Source organism: Rhinichthys klamathensis, unplaced genomic scaffold, assembly GCF_029890125.1.
Source record: "Rhinichthys klamathensis goyatoka isolate OS25496 unplaced genomic scaffold, OSU_Roscu_1.1 h1tg000192l_1, whole genome shotgun sequence".
NCBI classification, from domain to species: domain Eukaryota; kingdom Metazoa; phylum Chordata; class Actinopteri; order Cypriniformes; family Leuciscidae; genus Rhinichthys; species Rhinichthys klamathensis.
In genome coordinates this window covers 841,198-865,767 of record NW_026606718.1, presented here as the reverse complement: position 1 = coordinate 865,767, position 24,570 = coordinate 841,198, and the positions used below count along the sequence as shown (strand labels likewise).

Genomic DNA, 24,570 nt, shown 5'->3' with positions numbered 1-24,570 from the left:
TAATACATCATTGCATCAGCATAGTGACCTACATTGTTTGTCCAGCACTTTACACTAACAGTGATAACTGTGACATGATGAAAATATGAGTTCATTCTATATATTTCAAAAGAAAAACTTAAGTGTATCAAATGTTTTTGTTCCAGAGATCACAAAAACATTACCGGTGCTCCCTTTTAGTGTCTTGTCTGCCAAAGTAAATTTGTTTCATTAGATTTTTTATTACATAAGAGCCATGTGTGACTTTTTTCTCCTCTCTTTAAAAAAAAGAAAGAAAAAAGAAAAACGGATTTTAATCACCATCATTTGCTTCTGATCATAAAGCTAGGGATACTTTGTCATTTCATTACCACTCACTGCCAGGTTGAGTCTGGTTTCCAGGGAAACTAAAAATCAGAAGCTTTCAGTACTCGCAGCCAAAGTGAAATCCAAGGACCACCATCCACTGAGATTCTTCTGGAAAACAAACCATCTACAGTCTGCCTCTTATTTCGAGCACCTACAAGAGGAGCTTGGAGTGTGAAGACATGCTTTGGCTGTGAAATCTTTAAAAATATGGATACCGCTTTTGATCTGTCGTGCAGTTGAGGTATGTGTTGTTGGGGTGTTTTTCAATAACTGTCTGATTGTGTGTCGTCGTAGTTTTGGTTTTAGAATGTACTGTTACCGAGCAAGTTCTCAGACAGCTATGACATTATTGGATCTCTCTTTTTTAGGAATAGAAAAAGGAATCGACTTATTGACAACTGATACTATTCTTCCTTTCTTAAGTATTATAAGGCTGAAGTTTGTATGCAATTTTATGTAATAATAATTTCAAGAACAGAAATTATGATTTTTGTCAGTGTCTGAGATCATTGCTAATAATATGATTTGATATGAATTTCATCTAATGTAATGTTTTCAAATAAAACCATTAATCCATGTCAAGTGCCATTTTTTTTTATAATTGCACCAACATTAATGCACTAATGCATTTATGTAAATGTTTTCCAGCAAAAACCATCAGTGGTGAGAGACCGTGAAGCATTTTCCTGCCCCTCTCTCGGATCAACACAAACTCATCTCTAAACCCATGGAGGGTCCTGTTCTGACAGAAAGTGAAGTTTGGAAAGTTGGCTCAGGGACCAGCTCAAGTTTAAACACGGATGACCGAAGTATTGACTATTCGCCCCTTATGAATGACACCGTAACTGACGAAAACCTGTCAAAAGCATCTGAAATCCCAGGGACCTCAATCCAAGAGCAGATCTGCGGCAGCATCCAGGAACAACCCGACCCAGAGGTTACATCAGATCAGATCAAGTCAGTAATTCCACATGAGCAGCGATTAGAAGAAGATTTACCTTCCACTCAAACAGCAGTAGAGTGCAATAAGGCACCTCCTGAGTCAGCGTGCAAACAAGAGAGGTGTGTCGACCGAGCAGAGGAACCAGCAGATAAGATATGCTTGGCGCTTGGTCGACAAAACCTTGACCAGGAGATTAACCAGGAGATCACCATACTGGTGACCAATCATGACTGTATATTTGAGGATGAGGAGGATGAGGAGTTTGGGGAGCAGAAGACTTCCAGCTGCCCTACTGAACCCGAGACTGTCTCTTCCGTTGAGGGTGGAGGAGTGACTGAGGAAGAGAGTCTCGATGGTTCCATCGTGGTGGTGAACATGATTGATGTCAGTCAAGTTCAGAAGACCAGCGTGATAACTAACGCATCAACTGAGCAGAATACCACCAATGAAGAACCAAGATTGCCTGGAGATCCTGGGGATAGTAGCAATGAGACAAACTCTGGGAGAAAAGGTTCAAGCACCCCTCAGGAAACAGACACAAGTAGCACACATGCTAACACAAGGGCCTCAGTGGAAGTGAATGTCTGCAGTCTGGAAGATCAGCCCACACAGCCTAAAGGCGTAGAAGTAAAACTGGAGAAAATCGAATTGACTGACTCCAGGAATGCCGTACGGCCCGCGCAAGAGACGCTTGGCGTGACTCGGTCACCTGGACGCGCCCAGCATGTGCAAACCCAGGTCAGTCTGGAAGTGATGTACCAATCAGTGGCCACCAGCCCCATGACTCCTCCCGAGGGCTCTGCAGCGTTCATTTTTCCAAGCACCTTTGGAAAACTCGCCAACAAGTGTAGTACAGAGGTGTCCCAGACCAAAGATGCAGAGTTGCAGGTGGGCTTGCAGGTGGAAGTCCGTTCAGTTGCCACAGCTCCCATGAGCCCGATTACTCTGACCGCACCTGAGGTTATTCCAGAGCCGGAACCACGGATTGGGGTGGTGCCAGAGGAAGCCCCAGAGCCCGTGCCGGAGGTGAGCTGGGACGAAAAGGGAATGACTTGGGAGGTGTATGGTGCAGTGGTGGAGGTGGCAGTGCTGGGTACGGCTATCCAGAAACACCTGGAGAAACAGGTAAAGAAGCAAAACAAACAACCTTCGGCCTTGCCTGCTCCGACAGATGATCTGCCAGCGGATCTGACCGAAACATCTACACCGATGCCTTCCAGTCCTCCCCCCATGCCAGACCCCGGTGAAAGCAGCCCTGCCAAAGAACAAAGAGAGGAAAAGACGGTGAAGAGCGGCAGGCGTCGACAGAATCCTTTTCGCCAGTGGTTCAGGAACGTCCGGCGACCAAGTTGTTGTTCAAGACCACGTCAAGATGAGGAAAACTAAGAAAGGCATGAAAGTCGAAATCATCTTGAGACAATCTCTCCCAGCTTTGTACACTTTGGCCGTGCACAGGATTGGGTTTAGTTCGATAATACACCCCTTTACCATTCTTAAGACATTTAAAAATGACACTGCGCCACCACAAGTCCCAGTATGGATAATCAACATTTTTGGTTTAGTTTGATACACTGCAAACAATTACAGTCGTCTTGATTTGTCCTCGCACTTTGACTTTAAAATGGCTCCTTCCAGCTTATGTTGCTATGAGTGTATATTTGCTTGCTTCTGTCAAGACCATGCTACCCTGATGTTGTTGTGGTCAGTGAGGATCACTTTTAAAGTGCCCTTTTACAATATTTTACACAAACAATTTTACCTTTAAAATTTATATATTTCAAACATGATGTATATGAATTCACCATGTATATTTAAGGAGTGGTAGAATACATTTATAGAGTGACAGTACCAAGTACTGTGTGTTAGACAAAAATTACCCTAGAAATTCTTGGTGTTTCTGGCAACATGTAATAGATGACGTCTCTGATTTTTTGACTGAAATGTTTGGTGTTCTTTATGGGTTTCAGATTCTTCTTTTTCTATTGGCTTTTGTATAACCCTGTAATATTAAATGGATTTGTCTTGTTTTTGCAGGTCACCTCAGCACTCGTAACAAACACACCTTCAAGCCTTACATTCTGTGTGATGTTTTGTGACTGTTGTGAGAGCTGTGAAGTGAACAGTTTTGAAAATAAATAATCTCTACAAGGGAAAAGCAAACACTTGATTTTGTCTCTCATTTTGATAACATGATCAATTTTATTTGAATAAAATAGCAAAATAATAATAATAATAATAATTTTTGAACATAACAATACACCAAAGATAGACAGTTTACGATATATACACCCTGGACACCAATCTGGCTTAGCAAGATATGATTTCTTTTTGTTTGTTTTGATCAGACCTAAACTAAGCAGGCTAGTGCCAGGTAATATTTGGCAGAGAACACAAGCAGTTTTATACTTCATAAGTTTATGTTTTTGTTCAGAGACAGAAAATTATATAAAAATTTGAAAGAGTTCCATTCTTCTGTAAAACAAAACTTTGTACACAGTATGAAGGATTAGGTATTGGAGATCAGACTTCAATATGAAAAAAGAATAGAAAATGATGACAAAAATAATGAAAGGTAAAATTAGGCTGAATTTGAATTACCACTTGTTTTTAGTGCATTGAGAATGGTTCTTTTCCAAACATTTATTTTTTTCCCCCCGACCAACTCAACATTTCAAAGTGCATTGTTGATTCAGCATTCAAAGTCATGGGTTAACTTTAAAGGTCTGGTTTAGAGTTAGAGTTTGGCCAAACATAGAATATAGTGTGAAATTGAGTCTTTTCTCCTTTTTGGCAGAACCACATATAAAATGGCAGACAGGAGGAGGTCAGAGGTTGATAGTTAGAGATCAGTGGTGTTTATGGAAGGGTTTGTAAAAGTGAGACCAGGGCTGTCTGCACGTCTCTTCTTCTCTCGCTGGGCCAATGCAGCGCCCAAAGGCTCAATGTATGAAGAATCACTCCTGTTGTCATCCTCCTCCTCCTCTTCTTCTTCCTCAATTACCTATCGCACAACAGAAAACATAAGCACTCAAAAACATACATAACCAAAAAGCTTATAAAGACTTCAAATGCACTTGTGTCCCCAGCATTTACACCCTTGCACCATAAGTAAATATGCTTGAAATACTGTGGAATCCAAAAGTCTGAATGCAATCACATTGAAAATCTGATTTAAATATCTTCAGGGTTTTGTGATCCAAATGATCAAATTCATGTTAATTAATTGCTTCACTTATATGTTGTTTTTCACCAGTGGCCTCAGACTTTTGCACCCCACTGTATATTATATTCATTTTAATAATACATTTACCATCATTGGCATAGTGTCTTTCTCTGCCATGGTCATATCAATGTTGTAGTCCAGGGAATTAAGGCTAAAACAGAAACAGACACAACATACACACATAATCAGAATCTCACAAAGCAAATCTTCTGCATTGAGTCATAAGTGACATTATGGGGGAACGTTACCAGTAGAGACATTTTGGACCAGTTATGTAGCTTGAAAGAATATTTAAAAACATGCTTCATTTAGCATGTGGAATAGCTTAGTGTGATTCTGAGAAATATGGGGTCACCAATATCACCACATCATCTAACTATAACTATTGCTATAAAACGAATAATCTACTATTGCCCACATATCAATACATGCAGATGTTCATCTGTCATGGAGGACCACAGTATTGTTTCTAGACAATTGGCATATCTTAAAATGATTTTGTAGATGCAGTAAGGTGGGCTTCCATGACAAGATAAATATGCATGCAAACACTTCCAGTGTAGGTCAGTGTCTTTCATCTTTTACAGCAGAGTCAGTTTTTGAATATCCAATCTGGCATCATATTGTCCTGGGCTGAGTTTCCCAAAAGCATCGTAAGCCTGAGAAGTTCGTAAAAACGATCGTACGACTCATCTTAATATTACCGTCTGTTTCCCAAAAGCATCGACACTTAAGTAGCACTTGAAAATCATCGTAGATCTTATTGAGAATAATCGTAAATCCCCAAGTGCATCATAGGAAGACAAAGTTATGAGGTCACCTGCAGGACAACCGGCAGATAACACATTTAACTTTATTCAAGGGTAATGTGATTATAATATAAGGTTTTGATTGTACTTCATTGTGCACTTTATTACTCGTTTTTTGTTTAATTGAATTTATAAATAAAATCATTAAAAAGGGGAGAAAACAACAACAAAAAAGAAATAATTTAATCTAATAATTTTAATTTAAATTAAATGAATGAACAAAAAAATAAAATAAAAGATGTAATATGCTTCAAAGACTAGGGACATATAGGGATGAACTAAAAAAATATGTCAATGACTTGCAGACGTGCACGAAAACCAGCCATGTAGCCTATTTCTTGGTTGGCCATCATGTGGTCCCATACCATCTTTGTCCTTCTCCTCCTCCACCACCTCTTCATCTTCCTCCCTGTTAAGTAAGGACACTCTCATATGTCCTGACTACAACAACAAACATTCTCAAATGATCATGTTCTCAACATTCTCAAACTGCTGAGATGTTGTGTCTGCAGTCTGGACAACTAAAGATGGAGGCTGAGGCCTGGGAGGGTTGTTTGGAGGACTAGGAGATGGTAGGTGCTGGGAGATGGCAGATGAAACTGATAGTTCCTCTGAGCATGAAGGACCTGACTCAGGCTGAGGTTGAGTACCCCTACTACTCCATGCATGCCAATACCACCACAAATGCCATCTGAAGCACTTGTGCCAAGTAGTGACAAGGCCTTTTCTTCCTCTGCTGTAAGAAGGGGGGAATCATTGGTCCCACCACCTGTTTTATTAAATGTTGTCCTCTGCAGTGGCCTTTTCCTTTTAGCAAGGCTGGCAAAGTCTTGCCACTTCTTCCCGACCTCCTTCCCTGATCTTTAAATGCCACTAGTTGCAGTTGGTTTTGTAGCAATATCTTCCCAGATTTTTTGATTCGGTTGATTTGTATGACTGCCCTTAAACCTGCTGAAAATAATATGTTTGTATAGCTCCACCTCCACTAAAATAACATTAATCTCCTCTTTTTGAAAAATGTATTTTTTTTTTTGGTTCAGCCATTTTGCTGGTGTCTCCACCCGTAGGTTTGTGCTTTTATAGATTATTGGGCTAATTAAATTACGGTAGGCTAATTAGGCTAAACATTTCAAAATACAATCGTGTGCTACAATTACGAGCCATTCTACAAGGTGACATTTCAGCACTTGACATACGGACAGCGACTCTTAAGTATCACTTCTTAAAGCACAGCTGCGTGCGATCGTGCTAAGTGCGTTTTTGTGAAACTATAACTTTTGTGATAAATGAACACGAAACGTTCGTAAAGTCGCTCGTAGAAAATGCTCTGAGTGCTAAGATCCATCTTTTTCTGGAAACACAGCCCAGATCATTTCAGACCAGGCGTGCATAAGATCATATTTTAACTGTTACTGTCCAATATAAATATATGAAATCACAAACTTCCTTGAGAGACCAGACAAATATGATATATTACGTAACTAATACACTGAAAAAAACAATAAGTAGCCTACAATTTATAAAATTTTCTTTTAAAGGTTTTTGCACGCATATTTTTAAAGTGAATTTCACATATGGAATACTTAGTTAAGTAAAATTAACAAAGAAAATAAGTAACTTTAATGTGACCAGATAAAGTAATTTTCTACTTGGTTGAAGTTTACGCTGCAATATTCTGTTTCAAATACATTTTTCTCAAACAATATAACACTGAATTAAGCCATGCTTTTAAAGTGTATGCTTTACTTAGAACATCTAAGTAAATAATACAGTATATATTGTGTAGACAACATATCTACATAATAGAAGTAATGTGGTACGCATCCGAACAAGGATGTATTCATTTGATCAAAAGTGACAGTGAATTCAATTATAATGTTATGAAAGATTTCTATTTAAATATAAATGCTGTTCTTTTATTCATCAAAAAAATCCAACAATAATAAATAAATTAAGCAGCACAACCTTTTTCAATGCTGATAATAATTTAAAAAAAAGTTTATTGTCACTATATCAGCATATTAGAATGATTTCTACACTGTGACACTGAAAATTCAGATTTGCATCACAGGTATAAATTACATTAAAAAATATATTCAAATAGAAAAGTTATTTTCTATTTGCAAGACATTTTATATTAAGCAAAAATATTTCACAATATTACTTTTACTGTATTTTGTAACAAATAAATCCAGCCTTGGTGAGCATAAGATACTTTTTTTCCCTATGCAGAATGTCATTTTTTTTACACTGTGAATCTCCAGCTTGATGTGTATAGTGTACTTTCACGGTACCTCTCTCTGTCTGGGCTGGAGCCATCTTCATCAAAGCCAAGGTCTGTGGCTGTGTCGATATTCATATTCAGCACTGGGTTTGCTCTGTGGAATATCAGACAATCTCATACACCAGCCTGCTGCTGAATGGCCAGTTCAAACTGATATTACACTGGGCCAGCATTTTTGGTAGCTTGTTATTTCTGTCTCACCCTTCTTTGGTGTATTTGTTGGTTCCAGGAACAACAGGCCCGGTCTTCTGGTTCTGTATGACCACTGTGGCTGCTGAGTTCATGGCTTTGGCTGCCTTCAGTTTCCTCTTGTAACTGAAGGGTAAAAGAGACCAATACCGTAAAGTTGTAGATGGAGTAACTCCTGCGTGTCCGTGTGTGTGTGTGTGGGGGGGTGAGGGTATTGTATAATGCTGGCTCCATGCATAATGTTGGAAACAGGTCTGACAGACGGGATCATTCAAGTTCTCTGCATAGTGCATTCACCCTACATGAGCTTCAATGTCTTCCTGTCCAACTTCAGAGGCATGACTGCTAATTTTAGCAACATACATTTTACAATCTGGCATTAAAGTTTCTCAAAAGGTGAAATATAAACAAATGGTATACATCAGAGACTGATAAGTTGTAGGGCTGTCACTTTTTATTCGATATTCGAATATGCATTCGAACATGACGTGAAATATCCGTAATCGAACTATAAATAAACTAACCGGTTTTTAAAATGCCATGTTTAGCGCATTTTTTACAGTCTATGATTTAGACCGTTTTTTTTTATTTTTTATTATTGTTTGCCATCTCATCCAGTAGCTGGCACTCTAAACGTATTGTAGCGTAAGCTCATGACCAAATCAAGCGAATAATAGCCAATAGCCACCCTGTTTTGAAAATGGAAGATATAACGCGCAGAACGGCCAGCCTGAGCGGACAATTTCTACCCCAACTCATCTAAAAAGTAGTGTCTGGAAATGGACAATCGATTGATGAATCCGAACACGGTGTTTACATGAACGATACATAAAGTAATGTGCGCGTTATATGTCACAAGATTCAAATCGGAATTGATTTTTTTGACATGCGCACACTGCACGAATATGCCGCTGTTCACGCATAACTATTCTCCTCTATTGGTTCTTTATTTGTTTTAAACAGCAGACTTAATATTTATCCGTCTCTGGTCATGATTTGGAGACGATGAGCATGATTTGCCGTGCTGCTTGTTGATCACGCAGTAAAACCCCGCGCCCAAAACCAGTCGTCTGTGGATGAGAATCTGAAACAAGCACTGGTGGGACGTTGTCCTGCTTAACTTCACAGTGAAATGAGATTTTTTTAATAACGGAACACTCATTTATATGACACTTTATTCAACAGAAAGAACAGCTCGCTACGTGCGTAAAACGTCATTGCACATGCGCAGTCCTTTTAGTTTCGGTTTTCAATCCGATCAAGTGTTTACATGTTCTCTCGATCGGATTACAAAAGGAGTAAACCATCGGATCGATTAAGGTGTTTACATGAAGGTTTTTTAGTTTTTGAGCCGTCAATCCGATTATAGGGGTCCATGCAAAGACGCGCAAATGTGTGCCAGGCACGTGTGCGCGCTCCGAGCGCGTGTTCTCCACCGCGGAGAACATCGTCAATAAAAGGAGAGCCGCACTTGATCCAGATCAAGTTGATAAATTGGTGTTTCTAGCAAACAATATTAGGAAATGAATTAGGCTAGGCTATATAGGCCTAACTCCTGCTGCTGTTTAAGTTGTCACGTTATTGTTTGTGCCGTGCTGTTCCGCTTCAGTTTTTCCCCATGTAGCGCCTAATTTTGTGATTGGCTATGCATACTGGCACTTCATATAGATTAAGTTGAAAACCTGCTGTTTAAAACATGAAGTCAAAAAAAAATTTCAGACAGGCCTGAGTCCTGTTTATGACTGTCAGACTGTTAATAAATGTGTGATCTCCGTTACGGTGTTTTTTTTTTTTTTTTTTTTTTTGGTGGGTGGGCGGGGCTCGTAGATATTCGAATATATTCGAATACATTGCTTGATATTCGATATCCGTTCGAATTTGATTTTTCTCAAAAGTGACAGCCCTAATAAGTTGTGCCAAAAGCATCATGCAAACACAACAGTGAATGTTTCTTTAACATCATTAAACTATAATGGGTGGTAATTCAGCAGTTCTTACCTTCTTCTGATACACACGAGTGAGGTGGTTGTTACAACAAGAACGATCGCCAGTGCAGCCATCAAACCAATCATGATGAATACCTCTGTCTTGACTCCTCCAGACTCAGTAATGGTTGTCGACTGTTAAGGGAATAAAAAACAAACAAAAAAAAAACCTTAATGTTTTGAACAACAATGTTGGCCTTTATGCTTAACTTTTGGAATATCATAATTCATCATGTGTTTTGAAAAGGGAAATTAGTAACCTATCATTTTAAATTACTTACAATGCCAGTAAATCCAAGCTCAGTTAGTTGGTATCCAAATTCCCTATAGACCTCCTCTGAATTCAGGATTGAGGTCACTGCATCATAGTCAAGAGCCGTGCCATTTCTGAACACAAAATATGCCTCCAAAACAGTCGTCTCTTCAGCTCTGCAAAGGACATAACAAATTCTGCTTTCACTCTATGGAAACCACGGTTATTTTTTGTATAATTTATATACTATGATAGTGTTTATAATATTTTTAATTCGCATATAAATATTTTTTAAGCTTTCACGGTACTTTTAGTTTAAGTTATTTTGATATTTCCTTATGTCATATTAATTTAGTTGTTTAATATTCCTAGTCAGCTTTATTTTTATTTCAGCTTTATAGTAATTAAGTTTTTAGTGCGTTTTTTGTTGTTGTTTTTTTCATCTAATATTTATATTTGATTTTATTTCAGTTAACAAAAACTATTTAAATAGTTTTAGTCAACAATAACAACACTGAGCAGCGTGAACATTCTTGAAAAAAGTTTCCTTTTTTGTTCCACAGAAGAAAGAAAGTCATACAGGTTTGGGAAGACATGAGAGTGAGTGAAGAATGAGATTTTTTCAGTCTATAATCTATAAATAAATAAAAAAACGGATAAAGTAATGCTGGACCAAATTATGCGATACATTTGCTTAATAACAGTGGTACTGGCAAGACAGGAAATCTACAGGTAGTTTTGAGACCCTTTGGGGGAGAAAATACGAACCGACTTGGATTCATTATTCTATGATGTACACGCCACCTGCTGGATCTTACAAATTCCAACATCGGAATGAAATGAAAAAATCCAGATATTCCTGGCGTACGTGTGTTTAGTGAGTTTCAATTTAGTTTACTGTATGTATATATGTATAAATGGGGATGTGGATGGTGGAATCTTACCGTTGAGCACGAGACTCACTTAACACATTAAAGAATTCCACCGTTGCTTTTGTAGCACTTGTCAGAATACTGAAAGAGATATATCACACACATTTATTTTTCTTTGTTAAAAAAAATATTAAATAAATAAACAAACTATAATCATGATTCATATTTCCTTACTTTCTGATTTTACCCAAATTCTCATTGACTTCAGACACAGGCGCATTAAATCTGAGACTGACTCTGTAGGAGCTGTCAACTGTGAGAAGCTGCAAAACAATGCAATTATGAATTGACCAAAACAAACAAGAGTGACTGAATGAATGAATGAATTGTAAGGGTGAAAAATCTCTACCTCAACCACAGAGGTGGAATTGAGACCATCAGGGTTAAATGCCTGCACCTCCACCACGAACTTCCCTTTTTTATTATTATCCATTGACTTCTGGGACCTGGACATTATAAAGAGGCATTTGCTTGTTTATCTTGAGTTAGTTTCTTTGTGAGTTTGCAATCACTTGTCCTCAGTGACGCGTACAGCAATACATTAGTTATTCCCTAACCAGGGACATCGCACATGTGACCATTTCTATTTTCTGATTCGGTTTTGACTTCCTTCAACGTGGACAGACAAATAATTTGATGTTGAAAACTTGTTGCATCGCACCACATGAGGACTTACAATAAGAAATTACAAACAGGTTCCAAATGTTTAATTTCTCACCTTATATGTGTAGTGAAGATTCCTTCAGCATCTTCCTGAGCGGGAGAGTCAGCCGAAAGAAACATTTCTGAGGAATTCCCTTCACTGCCGATAAAGTCCACCCTGGTAACTTTAAAGTTGGTTTTCCTGTTCTTTTCATCCGTGTCTCTGTCTTTGGCCTGAATAGGAAATAAACACAGGGAACATACTTTATGGAGACTTAGAGACATTGCATTCTGACTTAAACAATTACATAACAGTGGATAAATGTATATTACAGTACAAAGATTGACAGATATAAAGAGACCTCAAATTGTCAAGTAAACTATCACACTTACATAAACTCTGGCGACAGATGTGCCCTGCTCTACTTTTTCAATGACTACAACTGGAGAAGCAGAAATATGTTAAAAAACTTTTTGAAAGCATAATATAGATTTACTTAGTATACATGTATGCTTTAATTCACTTCAAAACAAGGTCACGATGACATTTTTAAAAATTAATAATTTTTTTACCATAGAATTCCTGCGAGGCAATAAACTCTGGGGCGTTGTCATTGATATCCACAATATTAACAGTCACAATCCCTATAAGCAGGTAAACCATATTTTATGAATATTTAATGCACTCAATATTAAAGGTACTGGTCAATATGAGAGAGGAGATGGGGAAAATATATAAAAAAAAAACATTAAAATGCGATATGTTAAACTTGAAGGAATAGTGCACCTAAAAAAATAATTCATCCTCATGTTGTTTGAGTCCTGTATTTTTAGGGTTCAAAGTTTGAGTGCCACATAACCAATCATGACATGGCAAGTTTGAATATATATGTGGCTAGAAATTGAATTTAAAAGCAAAATGGAGCAAAAATTGGAAAGTTATCATCCCATTTTTTTTCTATGGAAAACACCTGCTGTGCTCCATGGAATAAAGAAAATTATACAATCTAGATCATTTTGAAGATGAGCTATTCCTTTAACAACAAAACATACTATTAAAAAAAAACAATGCTGGAAAGAAAGACAGCACATTTTTAAGACAGTAAGAAGCAACCGAACACACCTTCAGTACTGTTCTTCCCCTTCTCAGTTAGAAGATCCTCCACCATGGCAGTCAAGAACACTTTATCACATTTCTCGTAGTCAATATCATAACTACTAATCGCTTTCACATCACCGTTACGCTCAACTTTGAACCACTCTTCTGGACACGGCCCTCTGGTGCCATTGCACTGGCATTCAGTAGAAATAAGCTCATATTCTAGAAGGTGTTTGGTGTCCACATCTGTGCCTTCGATTGTTTTCAGAGTCTCTGGCAATTTGCTGTTCTCATTTACATTCAGGGTCATGCCGGATGGGAATACAGGCGGAGTGTCGTTAACATCGTCCACTATCACTTGCACTTCAATTGTAGCCTTTCGTTGACCCAAGTCTGAGGCCTCCACCTTCAGATTGAAAGTCTTGCGGTCACTTTCGTAGTCCAGCTCAACGGCAGGATCCACCGTGATGTTGCCTCTGTAACCTTCACTGAGCGGCTCAGAAAATAATATGAAACTCCCAAAACTGCCATCAGTGATGCTGAAAATGATGCGGTTATTCAGGTCCGTTTGGTCGGCGTCGCGAGCCAGCAGAGAGCCAACCAAAATGCCTAAAAGGGACAACAAGAAGTGTCGGTTTTCACAAGATATTTTGCAAATCATGTAGGTATTGTAAATAATTTTATAGATATGGAAATAATTACTAAATAAATGTAAATAAATGTATTCAGAAAAAGCACAACAATCTACTTGCCTCCTTCACTTTCCTTTACATGAAAGGGTTTGGGAGCAGGATCCAGGTACTGTGGAGAATTGTCATTGACATCCTGGGAAAAATAGAAAGAAAAAGAAAATAAGTTAATTAATTATATATATATTTCTAAATCTATTTTAAAAACTGCATTTAAATACATTATAAATATATGCAAAGATATAAACATTTAAATTGCGAAGTCACATCCATAAAATGGTCAAATTCAGCTAAACTAAATTTGTTTTGCGGGGGCACTTGCATGAAGTACCATAGTTACATCTCTAACTGTATAAATGCCGGATTCTCACCTCAATGTTGATGGTCACATTGGCTGATGAGGAGAGGGATGGTGTGCCCATGTCTGAAGCGAGCACCGTCAATTCAATCACACCCTTTAGAAGAGGGTCCATGGCTTCAAGGTCCAACTGACCATCGTTTTTAAGCAAACCAGTGTCCGGGTCTATGGTGAAGTTACTACTGAAAAAGCTGTCCTTAATGTGATACTGGATTTTGCTGTTTAGTGTATTTGGTTTATCTCCGTCTATAGCCTATCAAAAATTCAAAAATAGGTCTTAGAAAATAAGGAGACTTCTATTACATGGTAGTTACATGGATAAAAATGTCATACAGAACATTCACACAATTTGTTTTCATCATTTGAAATGTCTACGCTGCTTTTTCAATCATAGTTACATCCATAAAGTCACCTTGATTTGAAGCTCCAAATTGTTGTTCTCTTTTACATAGGCCTCATAAACTTCTCTGTTCATCTCCGGTTTCTGATCATTAATATCCATAATGTCGATCATCACAACAATGCTACCAATATTGCCATTTGAATCTAAGGCCTGCAGGGTGGGTGAGTAGGAATTGGTGCCTTCCCAGTCAAGACGTCCTCCATTTTTTACATAGATAGTTCCATTATTTTCATAGACATCAAATAATGACCGACTGAAGTCAATTTGAGAAGTAAAAAATAGAAAAAAACATTTAAGGTCATCGTTATATTTCTTATGCTCCAGTATGATTTAAACACATTTAACCCTGAACAGTCACATATTTAGCTAGAAACTTGCACTAAGTAACTGAATAGTTTTGGCTTAACCAAATGATATCAGACTGAATATTCAACATACATGCTTTCTGGGATCAATCTGTAAGTGATTTTGCCATCATCCAAGGCATCGGCATCTGTTGCCTGTGTCAAAGCAGAACATTAGGGAGTGCAAGATACAATTTTACTCACCACGACAAGATAAAAGTAAAAAAGAAAGTGCACTTACAGTAATGGTAGCCACAAAAGTTCCATCTTCACAGTGTTCATTAACATCTGCATTATAAACCTCCTCCTCAAACGAAGGAAAGTTGTCATTTTTATCATTGATGTTAATGGTGACAGAGGCCGTGGAGGTGAAGTCTGCACTGGCATCTTTAGCAATAATCTGGGAAGATATAATAAAGCATAAAAAGTGCATTTTATTATCTTTTTGATTCAACAGTTGTTTTTTGATTGGTGAAGTACATAGTTTTTCTATTACAAAGAGGTTTTCTGAACACTATCCCTGTTTGACTATGTTTAGGAAAATTGATAGTCTCATCCTAAACTTGCGGCATTGGTTGAAGTTAATTTAGAGGAACTAACATTTTTGACAAAATATGGACAGCTATTTTTTTATTATTATTTTGACTTCACCAATGAAAATAGTTCAGTTAAGATGTTGTGAACCATAGAAGTGAAATTCAAAGCAGTGAACACAGAAACTGAAACATCCAATGCTGTGATACAACATTTTCTCTTCAAATAATGTACATTATTCTACTTGCATAAAATTAATTGTTGTTGTTTTATGGCTAGTTACAGACATAATTGCCATGCAGTTTAAAATAATCAAACATTTCCTGGTTTCCAAGTAGATGCGATTAGCTTGAAACATGCTCTTCAATATCTGTAATCACTCTAAAAGTAATTGATCTTAAGTAGGCAAAGTCCTTTTCACTAAGCTGGGATAATTCTGGCATCTTCCGAAGTAACAGGCTGGTTATCTTATTTCTTATATATATATCCAGAGACACACCTTCAAATACATACCTGAACATACATCACTGTCTTCTTTTCAAAATCAACCTCATCAGGATCTTTTATTGTCACTTGTACAAAACTGTCTCCCAACCCAGAGCTGGGACTGACGAGGAACGCATCCTTATCGGGTCCAGCAAGTTCGAGAATAAACCTGCTGTTTTGCCCCTGGATCATAAATAAGTTAAACATCAACAAATATAACAACGTAATAGTCATCATTTCAATAAAAAAAAAAAAAAAAAAAAACACAAAATCTCCCCAGAGGAAACCATCCAAGTGTTGTAACTACAAACCTGGTCTGGATCTTTGACTCTTATATTCAGGTCATTTACTGCCAGTCCTACAGATGAATGCTCATCGACCTTGCCTGTGAAGCTGTTTTTCTGTGTGCAGGTTTCACTCTCACACTCATAAAATTCAGGGCCATTGTCATTGATGTCGCCAATAGAAATCTGTAAATCTGATACTGTGCTCGCAATAACTCCATCCACATTAGGGTGTGTCTCACGTGCCTGAAGTACAGGAAGAAATAAATAAGCAAAAAATAAAAAAGTGCAGTTCATAGAAATCAAAGAATGTATTTTTATTTTATTTTATTTATTTATTTTGATAGGGACAAAGCATGTTAATGAACATTTGTACAGAATACAAGATGTAAACAAGCCGGATTATAGCAGTATTGCTAATTTACGTCCGTAGTCCCTAGGCAGGTACACACAATAACAAATACTCACTATACACAAGACTCAACTAAAAAACACAATACACATCACAACAATTACTAAGAAAAATGTTTACACACTTGATTTTTTATAAGCCACTTCTTAAGATATTCTTTAAAAGTGTGATAAGTAGAACATTGTCGTATTGACTGTGGCAAACTATTAAAATATTTGCTCCCTATCACTGATAAAACTTTCTGGCCAAAGGATGTTCGCCTATTTGGTACTTTCCAGTCCCCTCTACTGACAGACCTGGTAGCAATCTGCCCTCTGTTTAATAAACTCTTTCAGTGGAGGTGGAGCAAGGCCATGCCAGAGCTTATAAACAAAGCACGCAGAATTAAAATGTTTAAAATTGTCAAAACTCAATACTGAGTTTTTTTTTAATTGTGATAGGTACTTACATTTTAAAGTTAAAAGTATATAGTGCTATTGGTTTGCCATCAAATAGAAATCACTCTGATATCATAATAACAGGATACAATCAAATTCAGTAGTCAGTAAACTCACATTTATGTGCAGTACTACAGTAGTATCTATGTCCAGTAACTCCTCACGGTCAAATTTAGTTTTGACAGATATTTCACCAGTCTCAGTGATTTGGAACAGATCTGGTGCATTAGTTTCTGTGTAAAAGGACAAAATAATAGAGACAAAAAGTAAATTAATTTTACAAGAAAAAGCGGTGTCCAAAACTACTTATTATATCTCAATGATGGGTAATAGAGTGAATAGAGTATTTGTACAAATTTAGAGGCAAAATATAAAGTTCATATTTCAAAGTTCAAGCGCATCTTTAAAATAGAATTTCCAGCTGACTCACTTTCAATGCTGTAGCGGATCACGTCGTTGACCCCAGTGTCTGGATCTCTGGCTTTCACAGTAAAGACTGACGTACCCTGAGATGGAGCAGCATATGGTGAGAGGGTCAAAGGTGAGAGGTCATATATATATACTGTATATATATATATATATATATTACACCAGTGGATCTCAGATGTTTTGCTTTGTGATCCAGATTTTACATTAGACATCAAGCGTACAAACACAGCACCAAAACTGTTTAGCTTACACTGAAATAAATATTAAAATGTATTAATATGAACTGCTTAGTTTAACTTTTTAGGTTGAAAAGTTAAAACAAATCTTGTAAAAACCAAAGCAAAAAACAATACAGCCTGTACAAACCAATGAAACACTTGTGGGTGTGTCTTTATTTTGCAAGTTTTTTTTTTTCCATTTCATTTTATTTTATATTTTATTTTCATTTTATTATTTGCATTTAGCATTTATTTTTGCATTGTGATGTACAAATAGAGAAGTACAGCATGACAAAATAAATTTTACAACAAAAAATACACCACTCACCACATCCGAATTCTCGTCAATAGCAGCAAAGTTGGGTAAATTCAGAAACTGGGGGTTGATATCCGCCACATCTTTAACCGTTATGAATGCAAATGCTGCTGTGGATTGAACCACTTCTTCACCATGCAATAGTCCACCACCATCCTGACAAAACCAATGAACACTTACATGACACAGTAAATGTATGTAGATTTTCAGATTGCTTTTTGCTTGTTTTGCTTGTAAAACATATTTTTTATGAATCTTTTTTGATTGTCCATTTTCTACACAGATATCTTCCCTCAAATCATTTTCTAAAAACAGCCCATCACTTATCTAAATATGATGACTTCACAAATAAATACTCACAGATGCATTGATTCGTATCTGATAGAAAGGGCTTTTCTCAGTGTAGTTTAAAGTTCCCTCCAGGACAACAATTCCATTGGTCGCAGAAATTGAAAACAGGATAGCCCCTTCATTTGGTACCACCTAAGACAAACATACTGTGTTATAAATACAATTAATGTTTTAACAATTAATTAAAGTTAACAATTAACAATTAATTAAAGATGTGAGAGTGAAAATGCAATTTATGCCATGGAAGGGAACATACTTCATCAATTTTGTAGTACACTACAGAAGCTTGGCCAAAATCAATATCTGTGGCGCTGGCTCTGAACAGTTGACTGCCCGTAGCTACATTCTGAAGGAGAGAATAGGAAAACATCATGTATATGGAAAAAAATAAACTGACACACATTGTCAATTTCTTGAATATCACTTTTTGCTCAGAGACAAAGAGAATTAAAGAGAGTTAAATTGGAGAAGATTAGACAGAATTAGTCCAGCTCACATTCCCACAAGATCAACACCATCACAGCTTGTAAACCTCAACTCCTCTTAAACGATTAGATTCAGTCAGCATTTGAACTAAACTCGTTTGACTTTCTTCTGCAGAAGATGCAGAAATTCTACTTGTCACTCATTCAGTTAATTATGTTGTCTGAAACTTTCAAGCTTCAAAGTGGACTCAATTGCACCATAAAAATATCATAAAAGAGGTCTATACGATGTCAGTCTTCTGTCATTCAGAATTAAATTTGTCGTTTTACACTTATTTGGATAAAGTGAGTTGTTTACTTCTGCATGCAAGTTGGACTCGAGAATAGGAGGATTTGTGAATGAACCACGGATCAACCAGATCTAGTTCACAAAATAGTGATTCTTTCAAACCAGTGGCAGACGTATTTAATAATAGGCGTTGTGCAATATTGGGTTATATAATATTGTACTGTCTAGAAAATAAACCATATTGATATTTTGTTTATTTGGCTTTCAGATTTTACCAATTATAATAAGACTTGAATGGCAAGACTGTTATGCAATATGATGCTGATATAATACATTTGAATGAATAACGAGAAAATAAATAATTACATTTTTAAATATTGTTTAATGAAAAAAAAAAAAGATTTGTAGGCTAATCTCTGGCTTTCAACCTTCAACAAATAAATTAGACTTGAATTGTAATGATTTATGACTGCTGCGTATGCCTAATAGTGATATAGGTCTAACACATTAATTAATGAAGGTAAACAAAATATAAAGATATTAATAGGATAATTAAATGTTGTATATTCTATGGCTTCCAGACTGTAGGCCTACCAGTAATCTGCAGCTAATAGAGCAATTCGCGCTGTTTTTCCGCTCAGTAAAGCACATTCCACAAACATTGCAGTCCTACTAAGTTTACTATTGATATAACACCAAATATAGAACATTTATTCACAAGAAGAACGCACTAATATACAAAAAACTGTGCAGTGCAACGTAAACTGACTGTCATAAAACTCTAACTGAGGAGCCTCACGTGATTAAGTTAGCCGTTACACTTTTTCCAATGGTAAAAGCCACAGAATCTCTCATCTCCCAATAAAAAGACAATCCCTGCCCCAAGACCAGAAATATGTGGTTCAGATAGGGAGACTTCCAAAATGTTCACTGTTGGTGGTGGTGTGCATCCAGGAAGGGTTGGGAAACACTGGGATAGGCTACTCTTATGAAATCCATGAAGGAGGAAGATGTTTCAGTGTATAACAAATCAAATTTAAGCTATGCAAAATGACTACAGAAGACTTCTGAAATACAATACTCAAATCATATCGGCTGCTTTTGATTATACCCGCTTTTTGCCTTTTTTTAAAGAAAGCCGCGTTTTTTAAACACCTTTTAAACAATAGCCTACCTGTTCCGGCCAGTAGATGGGGCTGTTGTCAATCGTAAGATTTCATAATAACTGTGCACATTTTTTAACATGTTAATTTAGCGTAGGGTCTATATATTTTTGGATAAACTAAATACTAAATACAATACAATAATATATCATTGTATATATAATAAATTGTATTTATTTTTCCATCCTAAATAACGCCCCTGTTGTGGAAGACATGATGCAGAGGAGCCTAGTAAAAGTCACATTGAAGGCATGCTTGAATGAAGGAAGCAGTTACAGAATCCATTTTTACACCCATATATTACACCACAGGATACAGTTCTCATGATAAACTCACCTCTTGGACCTCTACGTTGTAGGGCAGACCATTGAATACAGGTGCGTTATCATTAGCATCGTCCACAGGAATATAAACGCTTTTTGTCACCTAAAAGGGCAGAGATCATATTAGAATACAGGAAAGTGAATTTTCTGACCATTGTAATACTTTTATATTCCCAACTTACATCCGCATAAACGCCATCATTCACCACAGCATCTATGAGTAAGAGGTCTTTTGACTGATAAAAGAAAACACAGACATTCACAAAGTTAGCCTAACGGATTGTCTTTCATGAAAAGTAATTGTAATAGAATTGTTGTGGAAATTATTCCTAATTGTTGTGCTTAATCAATAATAGAAGGCAGACCTTCTTAACTAACTATACCTCTCTGTCCAGCTGACTCTTGATCTTGACTTCACCAGTCGCTCTATTGACCTCAAAATAACTAGCGTCGGTTCCTCTGATGCCATATGTTAGAGGGTCATTATCCGGATCAGATGCAATAATTTGAAATGCAAAATCGCCTGTCAGGTTAATAGATCGTTGGGAAAATGTTACATTCAGGCATAGAACAAATAATGCAAAATAGGATTGAGTTTAAGAGTTGAGACTGGCTGATGTACAGACCTACTTTAAGATCTTCTCTAAGGTTTACCAGAGCCATGTTAATCACAGGGACAGAATTACAATACCCTGTAGAAAACACAAATATGAACCAGCACGTGAGTCATAAGAAAGCAATTTTGTTTGAAATAACCAAGTTTTCTAATTCTTCTCTGAAAATGACAGTGAAACGAAACTTAATCACATTGGCTTCTCTCCACTCAAGACTCAGATTTGGACTTTGAGCTAGTGCAGTATAACAAGTCACATCTTATTGAAAGATGAAATGGACACTGACTAATTCTCAGATACTCACCAGAAGCTAAAAAACTGAAAAGGAGAAGTAAAGGTGTCCCCATCCTCCCCATGTCTGTGACTGTCTATATAAAGCTGTAATATCAAAGAAACGAAACACAAAATCACGCAAAACATTTCCACCTCTAAAATTATAGAAGATAGAACTTTGATCATTTTGCTATAGTGGTTTATTTTTCAAATGTTATGAAACAAAAAGAAAGCACAAGACCTAATACTTTATAGTAACAAAACTGTAATAACAAAGTATTTAATAGTAAAAAAATCTGTCTTTTAAAAAAAAAATTGCGGGACTTACATTTCAAGCCCTGGAATGGTTGAATATCATAACATACTTTCACAGATTTTTCATTTAGAATACCAATAACTAAATTAAAAAACAAATTATTAAGTTTTTTAAATCTCAAATATTTCTCTTTGACCATGAGATTAGATTTGTCAAGACAATCAAAATTGAATTAAATCTCAGTACAAACCCATCATTCATGAAAAAGTAATCTATGCGAATTAAGGTTTATTCCGGATACAGGCTATTGTTCTAAACGGCAGTAACTGAATATAAATAGATATAATAAGAGAAAATGATATGGCTGATGAAGACTTACCGTGCCCAATCTGCTTTTATAGTCCTATTCCGACAAGTGGCGTTCTTCAAAATGAGGGAACAATATATAATATATGAGACCTTTGTCTAGTGCATCACTGGCTATTACTGTCCTTCAGTTGTAAACATTAATCATTAACAACGCTGGGGAGAAAAGCCTGCGTGCTTAAGGCGGTCTTCGCACCCTGTAGACAGATGATAAAGCTGCTTAGTGGCACCACACAGAATCAGATCCTAAAACAGTGTTCAGAGAATGGTTTAGCGGAGCAGCAAGTCTGAGTAGGCAAACAAATGTCACAACAGATTATGTCTAGAATAATCCAGTCCATTCACACATTAATTCAGCAACTCCTGAGCAAACTCAAAGACACGAGATTAATGAAGGCTGCAAAATAACTGGAGCATTTTTATTATACCTGATTAGATGAGATCATAAAAGCTATAAGAAACCAGAGGACAAGAACATGGCACCTAGTGAAGTTATAGGGCATCTGTTTCCTAACCCAACTACTGAACCATGCGTCCTCAGATCCAGGTTTTCTTTTCTGGCTCTTTCTTGGCATCACCCCAGTGAGCTGGACATAAATGTGGTGTGAGAGATTCCAGGGAGCAAATGAGTTCATTAGCTATTCAAGAACCTCCCTAACTCTCTGCCCGGCTCTAATGAGCCCACTTCCCTCGTGGGCCTTCATAATTACCGAGAGAAAGACAAAAGATAACTCTCCCCTGGGAGAATCTTTACCGCTTCCAAGCAAAAACAATGGAGGAACTTTCTCCTGGGACTGACAGAAAAAGCTTGTGTTTGTTTGTCTCTAATTGTTTGGTGTTTACCACACTGGACATGCTGTGCAATGAGGGATCAAACTAAACCCACTCGAGCCCTGAAGATCAACTAATCCTATAGTAAATTAATTCTAAGCAGCAAGCAGCATATGCTCTATTTTGACTTTATACCACTGACATATACAAATCATTTAAATAGATTCAGTGCTTTATACAATAGTATATAGTTCTGTATCACTGAATAAAATATTATGCTTTGTATGAAAATATTATTTATTTCTTCACTTACGCACACACACAAACACACACACAGACACACACACGCACGCGCGCGCACACACACAATGTTGTGTTTTCATGTTTTATGGGGACTTTCCATAAACAAAAGGATTTTTGTACTGTACAAACTGTATATTCTATCCCCTGCGCCTAAACCTTCCCATCACAGAAAACTTTCTGCACTTTTGTATAAAAAAAAAACATAATTTAGTCTGATTTATAGGCTGTTCCTCATGGGGACCAAACAAATGTCCCCGGCCCACACGGACAAGGATTTCGGATATTTGCCTTTTTGTGGGGACATTTTGTCCTCATAACGTAGGGTTTACCTGGACCACACACACACACACACACACACACAAAGCGTATAAAACAGGTTCAGTTGGTTTCTTGGTTCTTGACTCAATTTTAATGAACCCTTTATGCAAAAGAGGTCTATATACGAAGATATGTCTTAAAGGGATACTCCACTTTTTTTGGAAATAGGCTTATTTTACAACTCCCCCAGAGTTAAACTGTTGAGTTTTACCGTTTTTGAATCCATTAAGCCGATCTCCGGTTCTGGCGGTACCACTTTTAGCATAGCTTAGCATACATCATTGAAGTGGACAAGACCATTAGCATTTCTCAAAAAAAAATGACCAAAGAGTTTAGATATTTTTCCTATTTAAAACTTGACTCTTCTGTAGTTACATCGTGCACTAAGACCGACGGAAAATGTAAAGTTGCGATTTTCTAGGCTGATATGGCTAGGAACTATACTCTCATTCCTGCGTAGTAATCAAGAAACTTTACTGCTGTACCATTAGTGCAGCAGGCGTAATGATATGACGCAGCGCCTGAAAATAGTCCCCAGCTCGGTAACTTCGTGACCGCCTGCGCCTACTGCACTCATGGTACAGCAGTAAAGTTTCTTGATTACTACGCAGGAATGAGAGTATAGTTCCTAGCCATATCAGCCTAGAAAATCGCAACTTCACATTTTCCGTCGGTCTTAGTACACGATGTAACTACAGAAGAGTCCAGTTTTAAATAGGAAAAATATCGAAACACTTTGGTCATTTTTTTTTGTTGAGAAATGCTAATGGTCTTGTCCACTTCAATGATGTATGCTAAGCTATGCTAAAAGTGGTACCGCCAGAACCGGAGATCGGATGAATGGATTCAAAAACGGTAAAACTCAACAGTTTACCTCTGGGGGAGTTGTAAAATGAGCCTATTTCCAAAAAAAGTGGAGTATCCCTTTAAATGATTGCATAATACTTTCATGTTTAACAGGTTATTTAATTTTGTTCTGGCGATAACATTTATCTTTTCAGTGTTTATCAGTGTGTGGCCTGTGACTTTGTATTAAGTCAAAATAGAGCGAAATAGATAAATATTATACATATATATTAAGGTGATAAAAATGTATATCATGGAGGAATAAATCTGTAAACAAACAAACAAACAAATCACTATCCCAGTAGTAACTACTGCTATTTAACAAATTGCAAATGTTTGCCATTGAAGTCTATCGTTCAGGTTTCAGCTATTCATTTCTGACTTTAAAGAATGTGGGTGTGTTAGAATAGTACATTAAAATACATAAATCTCTCATAAATCTGTTTACTGGTCCTCATTTTGTAAAATGTGACCTGTTCATGCCACATGTTGCAGTACACTAATATGCCATAATCTTATCATTTTAGACTTTGGTTTATGACCTCGCACACTGACGTGAAATAGGTGAGGCCCAGTGATCATCCCATCATAAGGCACAAGTCTTTAATGATATGCACATTGTGTAATTATGCTGGGAAAAGGAATAGTGTTTACA

At 36.9% G+C, this 24,570-nt stretch overlaps 2 protein-coding genes across 2 annotated transcripts; one reads left to right on the top strand and one right to left on the bottom strand.

Moving 5' to 3' along the window:
- Positions 1-1,075: 1,075 nt before the first annotated feature.
- On the top strand, positions 1,076-2,784 carry LOC130095750 (G protein-regulated inducer of neurite outgrowth 1). The gene has a single exon (XM_056262526.1). The coding sequence runs from the start codon at positions 1,076-1,078 to the stop codon at positions 2,675-2,677; it is 1,602 nt and encodes a 533-aa protein (XP_056118501.1). The 3' UTR covers positions 2,678-2,784.
- Positions 2,785-3,879: 1,095 nt separating this feature from the next.
- On the bottom strand, positions 3,880-21,138 carry cdhr2 (cadherin related family member 2). The gene is made up of 30 exons (XM_056262396.1): positions 21,087-21,138; positions 20,795-20,860; positions 20,552-20,691; positions 20,351-20,404; positions 20,182-20,271; positions 18,225-18,314; positions 17,978-18,100; positions 17,630-17,773; positions 17,085-17,160; positions 16,772-16,887; positions 15,833-16,051; positions 15,549-15,704; positions 14,743-14,901; positions 14,596-14,657; positions 14,167-14,410; positions 13,768-14,007; positions 13,460-13,532; positions 12,732-13,316; positions 12,182-12,253; positions 12,002-12,051; positions 11,685-11,842; positions 11,316-11,412; positions 11,141-11,229; positions 10,979-11,047; positions 10,063-10,210; positions 9,795-9,916; positions 7,809-7,922; positions 7,618-7,701; positions 4,602-4,665; positions 3,880-4,292 (listed from the first exon to the last, which is right to left on the bottom strand). Exons 1-30 carry the CDS (start codon positions 21,136-21,138, stop codon positions 4,131-4,133), a joined length of 3,918 nt encoding a protein of 1,305 aa, XP_056118371.1. The 3' UTR covers positions 3,880-4,130.
- Between the last annotated feature and the right edge of the window lie 3,432 nt (positions 21,139-24,570).

Bases quoted from the DNA above. Each gene is read 5' to 3' on its own strand.
- cdhr2 (XM_056262396.1), bottom strand. From the start codon at position 21,138: ATGGGGAGGATGGGGACACCTTTACTTCTCCTTTTCAGTTTTTTAGCT. The intron at 18,101-18,224 runs GTATGTTCCCTT...TGTTTGTCTTAG, and splicing joins TGTACTACAAAATTGATGAA to GTGGTACCAAATGAAGGGGC. The intron at 14,902-15,548 runs GTATGTATTTGA...ATATCTTCCCAG, and splicing joins AGACAGTGATGTATGTTCAG to ATTATTGCTAAAGATGCCAG.
- LOC130095750 (XM_056262526.1), top strand. From the start codon at position 1,076: ATGGAGGGTCCTGTTCTGACAGAAAGTGAAGTTTGGAAAGTTGGCTCA.